The sequence below is a fragment of the Plecotus auritus genome (assembly GCF_963455305.1).
Source record: "Plecotus auritus genome assembly, chromosome: 5".
NCBI classification, from domain to species: domain Eukaryota; kingdom Metazoa; phylum Chordata; class Mammalia; order Chiroptera; family Vespertilionidae; genus Plecotus; species Plecotus auritus.
This window is the reverse complement of record NC_137776.1, coordinates 106073055-106087368: the sequence shown is the minus strand read 5'-3', so window position 1 is coordinate 106087368 and position 14314 is coordinate 106073055. Positions and strand designations below refer to the sequence as shown.

Genomic DNA, 14314 nt, shown 5'->3' with positions numbered 1-14314 from the left:
TTATTCATATTTATGATTTCCCCCTCTTATTCTTAAAGAAATTCCCTTAACATTTCTTATAATACTGGTTTGGTAGTCATGAACTTTTTAAGGTTTTTCTGGTCTGGGAAGTTCTTTACCTTCCTTTTGATTCTAAATGTTAGCCTTGCTGGTTACTCTCCCTACGCTCCCCCCCACTCCCGCCCCCTTGATCTGGTTGTTAATCTATTTATTGTTTAGTAGCATGTTATTTAGCCTCCATGTGCTTGTCTGTTTTTCAGTTTTCTTCTTGTAATGGATTTCTAGTGATTAGAGAAGATTGTAGGATTTCCAAGCATTATTATCTGACTGCTTCCGGGACACAGAAGCTTTCCAAAGACAAGAGCTGATTTTTTCTATAAAACTGGTTAATGGTCCAGAGGGCTGAAAGCTTCAAAAGAAGCTCCTTATCTCCAGAGGGTTCAGAATACAGATGACAATAGGAAGCCCCAGTTGGCCCCTCACCCAGTTGGGCCTTGGGAGTAGGCATGATGGGATGGGTCCTTGGGGATAGAGAGCTGTGTGCTCTAGGAGCAATTGGAAGGGGTCCTGCCAATCTGGACAGAGGAACTGGAGGTTCACCTGTGAACCCACAGCACTTGTGACCTACCACACCCTTTCTTCCTGTCAGGTCCCCTCTCCATGGAGCAGTGCAGACCCAAGTACGGAGATAGCGGCCACTAGAATGTCTCAACAAAACCATCTTTATTCATAATTGACACACAGTGCCCCAAAAGGGCTGCTCCTACCCTCAACTCCAGACCCACCCCCACCCTAACGGTCCTGCCTTCCATCCCTATTTCCCATGTCAGGGGGACAGCCAGGTCACATGAAGCATACCACCCCCAGCTGGCTGGCAGTGGGAGGGACACCCACTGCTCCCTACTGGCTGCACTGTCACTTATTACTCCTCCCTGTGACCAGGTCACACTTTTTCTTTTGAGAATGTGAGGAGCAAACCAGCTCCAGAGCCAGAGCTGGCCCCCCACAGACCCCCAGGTCGGCCCCTGGTCGGGGGGTCTTCTCAGCATGGGTGGGGCCTCCCCCCAGAGCGCGCTTACGAGATTTGGAAGCTGCAGGTGAAGCTCGGCTGAGGCCTAGTGTCTGAAAGAACTGGGACTGGGCAGCACCCCGGGGCCCCCGACCTCCAGGGCAGGCAAGGCCCGAGGCAGGGACAGGACTCAGAGAGAGCCCACAGGGCAGCAGGCTATTAGGAGAGCCCAAGAGAAAGGCCAGGCTGGGGAGGTCCTCCTCGTCCTCACTGAACCTGTCTGGCCCGAGAGTCTCCCTAACAAGAGAGGCCTCTCTGGGAACACAGGCATTCCTGGGTCCCAGTGCAGAGTAAGCAGGTGCGTGGACCTGGGGAGGAGCAGGGGGGGTTTGAGCCTGGAGTGGTAGGTGCTCCTCACGCCCCGAAGAGACAGCAAAAACCTGGGGCCTTTGATGGTCCTGGAAGTCAGTCTCTGGTGGACAGGCTTTGTCACTGACCCCCAGCTGAGGGCCATGGTCACACCTCCGGGCATCTTGGCCTGTCTCAGACTCAGAAGGACTTGTGTCCCACAGGGGAGCACCGTGACTCGGGGGTGCCTGCACGACCCCCTCCTTGGAGGCCAGGAGTCGCTTCTCTACCAGCTGGGAGGAAGAAGGGGACAGTGATTGGCGCTGCACATGTGTGTGAGAGGAGGAGGAACATGGGCGATGGGACAATGGCACTGGGGGGAGGAGGGGGGAGGTGACACCGTGACTCGAATCCACGACAGTCATGAGGCTTTCCTCCATAACCTGTGCCATATTCCCAGCTTTGTGCCCCTGCCCTTCTGGGCTCCCATCCCTTCCTCCTCTCTGTTGTACTCTCCTTCTTGTTGTCCTGTTCTGCTCCCAACCAGAGCTGGCCCCTCGGCATGCGCTGCCTGCAGGCAGGGGTGGCGTGTACAGAGGCACGTGTGTCCTGGTTCTGGGTTGCTCCCTGCCCTGGTTTACCTGGGTGTCCCTCTCATGGCTCCCTGAACCCCCGATCTACCTGGAGTTCCTCCCTCCTTGACTCACCAGGGCTAGTCCCTCCTCTAACCCCTCTGAGGTCCCTGGGTCCTATGGCTCACTTGGGGTCCCCCTCCCATCTCCCTAAGGTCCCACCCTCCCCTGGCTCACCTGGGCAGCAGTGAGCCCTTCTTCCTGCTCCAACTCCTCAGCTAGGGCCAAGGGGTCCTGCTGTGCATCTGGGGAAATTATTTGTTCCATGAATTGGGGGTGAATGACCGCCTCCACCTGGGACAGAAGGAAACAGCCATGAGCCCCTTGGCAGGGAGTGAACTGGGAGTCAGCAGGGCCTGGAGGACAGGTGGGAAAGCCAAGACCCACCCTGTCCTCCTGCACAGGTGGGTGTTTTACTCCATCATGGTCATTAGGTACACACACACACACACACACACACACACACACACACACACATACAGAAACACATACATATACACACAAAGGACACACCCACATGAACACAGCATACATCACACCCACACAAAGCGCACACATGCACACACAGACACACACACTCTCACGTGCCCAGCTCAGGAGCAAAGAGCAGAGCCCAATCCCATCAGCCTGGGAGAACCCAGGTCTGGGTGCTGCAGTGCCACCCTCTAGGATCTTGTAGGCCCGGAGCTGCGAGCCAGCCCACCTGGGTGACAAAGTCTTTCTGGGAGCACAGCTGGTCCAGGTAGCTCAGGAGACCCTCATCCTGCAGCCACTCCTTTACTTCATCTTCCCATCCTTCACCTGGTGCCTCTGTGGCTGAGTGGGGCAGTCCCAGCAGATTGTCCATGATGTCCATGTACTCTCTCACAGCCTCTGGGGGGATCTCATTGGGTGACTTGGTCTCCTGGGGTCGTTGGCATCTTCGGATGTGCTGGGCGCTGGGTACAGCCTTCCTGGGAGTGCGCGCTGGGCAGAGAGGGAAGAGGAGCTAGCATGAGGGGATAAAGCTCCCACATTCAGAGCATATGATGCTGAGGGCAGTGTGGGGGGCATTAATACGGGTGCGGCTGGGTTGGGGCCACCTGAAGCCTTGTGACTACTAGTATGTGAGGAGAGAGGATAGGGAGAGTATCCAAGTGAGTCATGTGTGAGGATGTGTGGAGCCACTGACTCTTCAAGGGGTCCCACAGCCAGCCCATTTCATGTGGGCCCTTGACAGGGAGCAGGGAGAGGGGATGAGAGGGTGGACCAGGTCCATACCCAATGGGGACAAAGGGCCGCTGAGGCCCGTCTCTCAGGGCTGTTTCCCTTGAAAGATCAAGCCACCCTGAAGGAGAAGGGCTGATGTGGGTGGCACAGTGGCCTGCTATAGTTCCTGTTACCTCTGGCCATGGATCCCATGGGAATGTGCTGGCGTACCTGGCTGCCCGCCCACCACTGGGGTTGGGGGCCCCCGAGGATCAGGTCTCTGTGGGGCAGGAGGAGGCTGGGTCTGCGCCCCCTTCCTCAACTGCAACTTCTGAATCTGCATCTGCTCCTCCGCCTCAAACTCCATGAACCTGGGGGTAAGGGGCACAGGCTGTGCTGAGAAGGAGGCCGCCGGGAGCCCCGCAAAGGCAGCAGTGGATGGAGGGATGGGAGAGCAAGTGCCTTGGGCTGTCAGGGACTGGACACTGGGGAGGCAGGAGGCTGGCTGAGCACATTCCTGCACAGCCCATTTGGCTGGAGTCTGGCCCACTTGGCTGGACACCTTCTCCCCAGCCTGTCCTGAGCCTTTGTGTCCCGCCCAGGACGGGTCAGCATCAGAGGAGGGGGAGGTCCCGGGGAGGTGGGACAGGAGCACCCACGCTCTGAAGTTGAGGGAGAGGCTTTCCAAGGAGAGAAGCACCGCTGGGCTGCAGGAACCCTGTGCTGACACCCTTCCACCACCCTCCTCTCTGATGAGTTCTCACAGCTGAACCCTGCCCCACAGTCAGCCCCGCCCCCCCTCAGCTGTGGGGACCAAGGACCCTGACTCACTTTTCTGCCATCTCGTAATAGATCATCCGGTCAAAGTTGCTCTTGCGCTGCCATTCCTGCATGGCCCGCCACATTCCCTCCTCCAGTGTCATGGTGGGCTTCAGGCGGGACAGGGACCGGAGCACTGGGCTGTAATGCCTCAGGGTCAGTCACAGCTGCAGCCTGGCCTCCACCCGTCTGGTCACCCCAGCTCAGTGGCCTCACATTCACACCAGCCCATGAACCGGGACTGGAGATGACCCCACACTCACACCCATCACTGGGACACTCGGGCTTTGGGAGCACTTCCTCGTCAAGATTGCCCTTTCAGCCCTAACTGGTTTGGCTCAGTGGATAGAGCATCGGCCTGTGGACTGAAGGGTCCCGGGTTCGATTCCGGTCAAGGGCATGTACCTGGGTTGCGGGCACATCCCCAGTGGGGGGCGTGCAGGAGGCAGCTGATCGATGTCTCTCTCTCATCGATGTTTCTAACTTTCTGTCCCTCTCTCTTCCTCTCTGTAAAAAATCAATAAAAAAAAAAAAAAAAAAAAAGATTGCCCTTTCAGGGACAATGAAACAATCCCCAAAGGAAAGAAAAGGAGGAATCACCAAGAAAGGAAATAGGTGAAATGGAAGCATGCAACATGACAGGAAAAGAATTCAGAGTAATGGTCGTACAGTTCATACACCTGATGGACCAGAAAATCAACAACTTATGCAAAAATCAGGAAGAATTGAAAAGCGATATAGATACAATAAAAAACACCATGGAAGGTTTCAACAGTAGAAGCAGAGGACTGAATTAGTGATTTAGAAGATAAAGTACAGAAACAAGCCCAATGTGAATAGCAACTGGAGAAAAAAAATAAAAAGCAGGAGGAGAGCCTAAGGGAGCTTTGGGACAATGCAAAATGAAGTAACATACGTATAATAGGGCTGCCAGAAGGACAAGAAGAGCAGCAAGGATTAGAAAATTTATTTGAAGAAATAATGACAGAAAACTTCCCTGATATGGGGAAGAAAAAAGTTACAAAAGTACAGAGAGTCCCAAGCAAGATGAATCCCAAAAGACTCACACCAAGACACGTCATAATTACAATGGCAAATGTTAACAACAAATAGAGAATCTTAAAGGCTACAAGAGAGAGACAGAGAGTTATCTACAAAGGATCCCCCATCAGATTATCAAATGATTTCTCAAGAGAAACACATCAAGCTAGAAGGGAATGGAAGGAGGTATACAAAGTGATGCAAAGCAAGGGACTGAATCCAAGAATACTCTATCCAGCAAGACTATCAATCAAAATTGAAAGAGAAATCAGGAGCTTCGCAGACAAAAAAAGGCTAAGGGAGTTTATTATTACCAAGCCAGCAATGCAAGAAATGCTAAAGGGAATGCTGTAAAAAGAAGAAATAAAAAGGTAAGAAGGAACACAGGCTCAAAAAATAGAAATGGCTACAAACAAGTACCTTTCAATAATAACTTTAAACGTAAATCAACTAAATGTTCCAATCAAAAGACATTGAGTGGCTGAATGGATAAAAAAACATGACCCATATATATGCTGTCTACAAGAGACCCACCTCAGAACAAGGGACTCACACAGACTGAAAGCGAAGGGATGGAAAAATATCTCTCAGGCAAATGGAAATGAAAAAAAAAAAAAAAAAAAAAAAAAAGCTGGGATAGCAATACTTAAATCTGACAAAATAGACCTCAAAGTGAAAGCCATAACAAGAGATAAGGAAGGCCACTTCATAATACTAAAGGGATCTATACAGCAAGAGGATATAACCCTGATAAACATATATGCACCCAATGCAGGAGCACCCAAAAACATACAAAAACTCCTGGAAGATATCAAGGGAGAGATCGACAACAATACAACCCTAGTAAGGGACTTTAATACACCACTGACATCACTGGATAAATCCTCTAGACAAAAAAATCAGCAAAGAAACAGCAATCCTAAATGACTCACTAGATCAAATGGACTTAATTGACATATTCAGAATATTTCACCCCAAAGCTGCAGAATATACATTCTTCTCAAGTGCACATGGGACATTTTCAAAAATAGACCACATATTGGATCATAAGAAAAGTCTCCCCAAATTCAAGAAGATTGAAATCATACCAAGCATCTTCTCAGACCACAATTGCATAATCCTATCTAATAAAAGAGTAATATGCAAATTGACCATACCTCTGCTACACCCACAAGCCACGCCCACCAGCCAATCAGGAGCGAGTATGCAAATTAACCCAACCAAGATGGCTGCGGTCACGGAGAAAGCAGGAGGCTTGGGTTTCCCTGACGATGGAGGAAGCCAAGTTTCCGCAGCCCTGGCCTGCCTTGGCCTCCACTTAAAGCTACAAAGTTTCAATTATAGAAGATAAATAAATCCCAGATACCAGGGCCTCTGCTTGGGTTGCAGGGGGCATGGCCAGCCTGCAAACCACCACAGGCCCCTCACCCAGGCCACCCCATGCCTCAAGGGAACCCCCACCCTGATCTGGGACACCCTTAAGGGCAAACCAGCTGGCCCCCATTCATGCACCAGGCCTCTATCCTATCTAATCCTATTTAATAAAAGAATAATATGCAAATTGACCATCACTCGAACACACAAGATGGCTGCCCCCAGGTAGTCAAAGATGACTGCCCCCATGTGGACACAAGATGGCCGCCACAAGATGGCCAGCAGGGGAGGGCATTTGGGAGGGGTCAGGCCTGCGAGGGAGGGCAGTTGGGGGGCGATCAAGCCTGCAGGGGTGGGCAGTTAGGGGTGACCAGGCTGGGGTGACCGGGCCTGCAGGGGAGAGCAGTTGGGGGGACCAGGCCTGCAGGGGAGGGCAGTTAGGGGCAAACAGGCTGGTAGGGGAGCAGTTAGGCATCAATCAGGCTGGCAGGGGAGTGATTAGGGGGTGATCAGGCTGGCAGGCAGAAGCAGTTAGGGTCAATCAGGAAGGCAGGCAGGTGAGCAGTTGGGAGCCAGCAGTCCTGAATTGTGAGAGGGATGCCCGACTGCCCGTTTAGGCCCAATCCTACTTGGATTGGGCCTAAACGGGCAGTCGGACATCCCTCGAGGGGTCCCAGATTGGAGAGGGTGCAGGCTGGGCTGAGGGACACACCTCCCCATTAACGAATTTCATGCACCGGGCCTCTATTATTAGAAATAAACTACAATAAAACAATGCAAAACACTCAAACACTTGGAAGCTGAATAGCATGCTATTAAATAATGATTGGGTTACCAATGAGATCAAAGAAGAAATTAAAAACATCCTGGAAACTAATGACAATAAAAACACAACAATCCAAAATCTATGGGACACAATTAAAGCAGTCCTGAGAGGGAAGTTTATAGGTCTACAAGCCTACCTCAAAAAACAAGAAAAAAATGGTAGTAAATCATCTAACTCTACAACTCAAAGAATTAGAAAGAGAGCAACAAGAAAAGCCCAGAGTGAGTAGTGACATAAAGACCAAAAAAAAAAAAAAAAAAAATACAAAAGATCAATGAAACCAAGAGCTAGTTCTTTGAAAGGATAAACAAGATTGATGAACCTCTAGCCAGGCTCACCAAGAAGCAAAGAGAGAGGACCCAAATAAACAAAATCAGAAATGAAAGAGGTGAAATAACAACAGACCCCACAGAAATACAAAGGATTGTTAAAAAATACTATGAACAACTCTATTCCAACAAACTAGACAACCTGGAGGAAATGGACATATTCCTAGAAAAATACCACCTTCCAAAACTCAGTCAGGAATATTCTAAAAATCTCAATAGGCCAATAACTATGAAAGAAATTGAAGCAGTCATCAAAAAGTTTCCAGCAAACAAAAGCCCAGGGCCAGACGGCTTCACAGGGGAGTTATGCCAAACATTCAAGGAAGAACTAAAACCTATCCTCCTCAGACTATTCCAAAAAATTCAAGAGGAAGGAACACTTCCAAGCTCCTTCTATGAAGCCAGCATCACCCTAATACCAAAACTAGATAAACACAACACAATGAAATAGAATTATAGGCCAATATCCCTCATGAACATAGATGCCAAAATCCTCAACAAAATTCTAGCAAATCGGATCCAACAGTACATCAGAAAGATCATACACCATGACGAAGCAGGATTTATCCTGGGGATGCAAGGATGGTACAATATCCAGAAATCAATAAACATGATAAATCACATAAACAAATTGAGGGATAAAAATCACATAGTCATATTAATTAACACAGAAAAAGCATTTGACAAAATCCAACACCCTTTCTTGATAAAAACTCTCAACAAGGTGGGAATAGAAGGATCATACCTCAACATAATAAAAGCTATAAATGACAAACCCACAACCAACATCACACTCATTGGACAAAAACTAAAACCATTTTCCCTAAGAACAGTAACAAGGCAGGGATGCCCACTCTCACCACTCCTGTTCAACATAGTACTGGAAGTACTAGCCATTGCGATCAGACAAGAAGAAGAAATAAAAGGCATCCAAATTGGAAAAGAAATAAAATTGTCCTTATTCGCAGATGACATGATATTGCACATAAAAAATCCTAAAGACTCCATTAAATTATTAGATTTAATAAATGAATTCGGCAATGTAGCAGGATACAAAAATTAATGCCAAGAAATCTATGGCATTTCTTTACACCAATAGTGAACTTACAGAAAGAGAGACTAAAAAAGCAATCCCATTTCCATCGCACCAAAAAAATTAAGATACCAAGGAATAAACTTAACTAAGGAGATAAAAGACCTATATGTGAAAAACTACAGGACACTGAATAAAGAGATAGAGGAAGACATAAACAGATGGAAGAACATACCGTGTTCATGGATTGGTAGAATCAACATCATTAAAATGTCCATACTACCCCAAGCAATCTATAGATTCAATGCACTCCCCATTAAAATACCAAGGGAATATTTCTCAGACCTAGAACGAACTCTCCAAAAATTCATCTGGAATAAAAAAAGACCCCGAATAGCTGCAGCAATCCTGAGAAAGAAGAACAAAGTAGGTGGGATCTCAATACCAGATATCAAGCTGTATTACAAAGCCACTGTTCTCAAAACAGCCTGGTACTGGCACAAGAACAGACATATAGATCAATGGAATAGAATAGAGAACCCAGAAATCAACCCAAACCACTATGCCCAATTAATAGTCAACAAAGGAGGCAAGAGCATACAATGGAGTCAAGACAGTTTCTTCAATAAATGGTGTTGAGAAAATTGGACAGATACATGCAAAAAAAAAAAAAAAAGAAAGAAAAAAAAAAGAAACTAGACCACCAACTTACACCATACACAAAAATAAACTCAAAATGGATACAGGACTTAAACATAAGATGGGAAACCATAAAAATACTAGAGGAATTCACAGGCAGCAAAATCTCAGACATATTCCAAAGGAATTTCTTCACTGATACTGCTCCTAGGGCAATGGAAACTAAAGAGAAAACAAACAAATGGGACTACATCAAAATAAAAAGCTTTTTCACAGCAAAAGAAACCATCAACAAAACAACAAGAGAGCTCACTGCATGGGAGAACATATTTGCCAATGTTATCTCTGATAAAGGTTTAATCTCCAACATTTACAGGGAACTCATACAACTTAACAAAAGGAAGATAAACAACCCAATCAAAAAATGGGCAATGGACCTAAATAGAAACTTTTTGAAAGAAGACAGAAGGAAGGCCAAGAGACATATGAAAACATGCTCAAAGTCACTAATTATTTGAGAGATTCAAATCAAAATGACAATGCAGTACCATCTCACACCTGTCAGAATGGCAATCATCAACAAATCAACAAAGGACAAGTGCTGGCGAGGATGCGGAGAAAAAGGAACCCTCTTGCACTGCTAGTGGGAATGCAGACTGGTGCAGCCACTGTGGAGAACAGTATGGAGTTTCCTCAAAAAACTAAAAATGGCGGAGAAACCAAGCTGGCGGCATAGGTAAATACCCAAACTACTGCCTCGCACAACAATATCAAAACTACAACTAAAAGACAAAACGGACACCATCCAGAACCACAGGAAATCTGGATGAGTGGAAATTCTACAACTAGAAGAAAAGAGGAAAGCAAATTGAGACTCAGAGGAGCTGCAAAAGGCTGAGGTATGGAGACTCGCACGCAGAGAGGATGGGCGGCTGTGTGCTCGGGCAACTGAGTGTGTGGCTGGCTTTCTAAAGCGGGAGGGAGAAGGAAGCTCCCAACTGCACTGAACTCCAGTCCGGGGCGAGACATTGGGAAACCAGACTCATTTGGGGGGAATCTGGACTGTCAGGAAAAGAAAAAGCACACTGATACTCAGGAGCTGCGGAAAGCAGAGGTCAGGAGGCGCACACGTGCAGAGAGGACTGACTGCTGAATGCACAGGAGGCTGAGTGCGTGGCTGGCTTTCTAAAATGGGAGGGAGACAGAAGCTTGCGACTGCGCTGAACTCCAGTTCTGGGCAAGTTTCTGGGAACACCGACTCATTCGGGGAGAAACTGGACTGTCTGGCAGTGGGCGAAACTCGAGGGCGGCTTTCTCTCAGAGGTGCTTGCAGTGATAACCGAGGGACACTGTGACCCAGGGACCTCATAGTGCAGGGCTGACGGGAAACCAAGGCTGTCTGCTCCACCCTGAAACTCTGCCCCATCCAAGCTGAGCACAGAGGCTTTTGCAATTTTGCAAGTCTTGTCTCATAAGAGTGTCTCCAGCAAAGGAGTTCTCCCAGCATAGACACAGCTGATCCTCACAGCCAATTGGCCTGGAGGTCAATTCTTCCCAGTGATACCAACAACAATCAAGACTTAACTGCAACAAGGCTGAACACACAGTCCACAAAGGGGTGCACCAAGAGTGTCCACCTCAGGTAACTGAGGAGGCTGAGCCACTGTGCCCTAGAGGACACCTACCACACAAAGCTACTCTACCAACTCAGGGAAGCAACAAAAATGCAGAGACAAAGAAACAGATCACAAATGAAAGAAATGGAGGAAAACAAATGACTGGATATAGAGTTCAAAACCACGGTTATAAGGTTTTTCAAGAATTTCCTAGAAAAGGCTGATAAATTTAGCGAGACCCTTGAGGATATGAAAAAGGACCAACTAGAAATTAAACATACACTAACTGAAATAAAAAATATTATACAGAGACCTAACAGCAGACTAGAGGACCGCAAGAATCAAGTCAAAGATTTGAAATACAAAGAAGCAAAAAACACTCAGCTGGAAAAGTAAAAAGGAAAAAGAATCCAAAAACTTGAAGATAGTGTAAGGAGCCTCTGGGACAACCTCAAGCATACCAACATCAGAATTATGAGGGTGCCAGAAGGAGAGCGAGAGCAAGATACTGAAAACCTATTTGAGAAATAATGACTGAAAACTTCCCCCACCTGGTGAAAGAAATAGACTTACAAGTCCAGGAAGTGCAGAGAACCCCAAATAAAAGGAATCCAAAGAGGGCCACACCAAGACACATCATAATTAAAATGCCAAGAGCAAAAGACAAAGAGAGAACATTAAAAGCATCAAGAGAAAAACAGTTAGTTACCTGCAAGGGAGCACCCAGCTGATTTCTCAACAGAAACTATGCAGGTCAGATGGGAGTGGCAAGAAATATTCAAAGTGATGAATAGCAAGAACCTACAACCAAGATTACTCTACCCAGCAAAGCTATCATTCAGAATTGAAGGGCAGATAAAGAGCTTCACAGATAAGAAAAAGCTAAAGGAGTTCTTCACCACCAAACCAGTATTATATGAAATGCTGAAAGGTATTCTTTAAGAAGAGGAAGAAGAAAACAAAGGTAAAGATAAAAATTATGAACTACAAATACATGTCTATCAACAAGTGAATGTAAAAATCAAGTGAATAAAAAATCTGATGAACAGAATAAACTGGTGAATATAATAGAATCAGGGGCATAGAAAGGGAGTGGACTGACAATTCTTGGAGGGGAAAGAGGTGTGGGGGGTGCGGGAAGAGACTGGACAAAAAGCGTACACCTATGGATGAGGACAGTGCGGGGGAGATAAGGGCAGAGGGTGGGGTGGGAACCGGGTGGAGGGGAGCTATAGGGGGACAAAAGAGGAATAATAATAATTGTAATAATCTGAACAATAAAGATTTGTTAAATAAATAAATAAATGAATAAACAAATGGATAAATAAATAAAAATAAAAAGGTGGAAAAAAAAAAACAACTAAAAATAGAACTCTCATTTGACCCAATGATCCCACTTCTAGGAATATATCCCAAGAAGCTAGAAACACCAATCAGAAAGGGTATATGCACCCCTATGTTCATAGCAGCACAATTTACCATAGCTAAGATTTGGAAAAAGCCTAAGTGCCCATTAGCAGATGAGTGAATTAGAAAATGGTGGTTCCTCTACACAGTGGAATACTACACTGCTATAAAAAAGAAGGAATTCCTACCATTTGCAATAGCATGGATGGAACTGGAGAGCATTATGCTAAGCAAAATAAGCCAGTCAGAGAAAGATAAATATCACATGTTCTCACTCATTTATGGAATATAATGAACAACATAAACTGATGAACCAAAATAGATCCAGAGACAGAGAAGCAGTGATCAGACTGTCATACCTCAGAGGGAAGGTAGGGGAGGGTGGGGGTAAGGGGGAGAGACCAACCAAAGGACTTGTGTGTATGCATATAAGCCTAACCAATGGACACAGACACCAGGGGGTTGAGGGCATGAGTGGGGAGTTTGGGGGGGGGTGTAATGAGGGGATGAGGACACATATGTAACACCTTAATCAATAAAGAAATTAAAAAAAAAAGATTGCCCTTTCTCAACAATAACCACTGTCCTTAGGGAGACATGGCCTGTACCAGGCAGCTTGCCCACACGTCACAGGTTAGCACAGACATTAGGCCAAGGAGTCTTCTCCACAGTTCTCAGAACTAGGTAGGACTGTGTAGGATTGTCCGGTCAGGAGGGGCCTGAGGGTGCGAGGAGCTGCCTCTCATGATTACATGTCGAGTAGGAGAATCTGGATATCGGGCGGTGAGCTCAGCTGAGGTAAAGCACAAGTGAGGATGCCATACATGGGGCCGGTGATGCACGTGGCGAAGAACGTGCCTTCTGATAGCATGGACCCCACCCTCAACCTTCCCGCCAGCGACCCAGGATCAGCCAGCCAGCAGGTCCCTCCCACACTCCTCTGTGATGGGAAAGCTCCGCCCCGCCCCCCCCCCCCCCCCCACTGCCCTGCCCAGTGCACTCACATGAGGAAGCAGGAAAGAGCTTCCGCATCAGGACTCTGGGGAAGGTGCCGCCGGGCCAGGGCCTTGAAGCGCTGCCAACGTCGGAAATTTTTGTACACACTGTTGGGGTTACAGGAGTCATCCAGCGAGGTCTTGGACTGGGAGGTGGCAAGGCCACCCTTCCTCGAAGCCCCAGCATTCACAGAGGGGACAATGGGGGCTAGCTGGGCAGCTGGTGGTGGAGCTTGAGGAGGAAGGCTGGGACACCAGCCTCCATCGCCGGTCTGGGTGACCCCAAAAGCCGAGGTGGGCATAATCGCCTCCACCGCAGAGGCTTCCAAGAAGAGGGGTGCAGGACACACAGCACCCCCACAAGTGGTTCCTGGAGCACTCCCGTAGAGGGGGGCCTGTGTCAGGACAATGGTCTGAGTCTGGGAGGGCTGTGGTCGTCCCCCTTCTGACCTGACCTGGTCCATGATGTTGTAAGCCCCAGTCCCAACGGGGCCTTGACCAGCATCTCCTGCCACCAGAGGTGTCCTGGGCCAAGCCGGCAGCACCAGGGGGCGGCCAGGAGGGAATGACGGGGTCCTGAGGGGTGGCAGGTGCTGCTCCCCAGAGGGCTGGTGTGCGGGGCCAGTAGAGGGCGGGGGAAAGGGCTGGGCCATGAAAGGAGTCATGGAGGCACCGGGCTTCAGGGTCACATCCACTCCCAGCGCTGCAGATGCTGTTGAGACAAAGGGAAGGGTGAATGGAGGAGGAGGACCAGCAAACAGCACTGAGGCACTCTGGGTCCCTTTAGCCACTGGGGAATCAGGGCAGTGGTCTCACCAGGGGAGGGCCATTTGGATGGGCAAACTGCGGAGGTGGCAAATGTCCTCAGGTCATTGTCATACTCTGACCTCCAGCTGGGAATTATTCCACTGGAGAGCTTACCCCCATTCGCCAAGGCTCCCTGACCACTGTCTGCGAGAAGCCACAGCCCCAGCCAGCGCTGACCCTGAGAGCCTCCCTAAGGATTCCCTGGCACCGACCCTGCCAGCCTCAGAGGCATGGCCCTGGGCAGAAGTCTG

General features: G+C 48.2%; 1 protein-coding gene across 1 annotated transcript; it reads right to left on the bottom strand.

Moving 5' to 3' along the window:
• Positions 1-915: 915 nt before the first annotated feature.
• LOC308248280 (NUT family member 2G-like) lies at positions 916-13558 on the bottom strand (the record flags this gene model as incomplete). Its single annotated transcript, XM_080668270.1, has 7 exons — positions 916-1091; positions 1590-1650; positions 2167-2283; positions 2693-2955; positions 3409-3548; positions 4009-4137; positions 13266-13558. The coding sequence occupies 7 exons, from the start codon at positions 13556-13558 to the stop codon at positions 916-918; spliced, it is 1179 nt and encodes a 392-aa protein (XP_080524396.1).
• Positions 13559-14314: the final 756 nt, after the last annotated feature.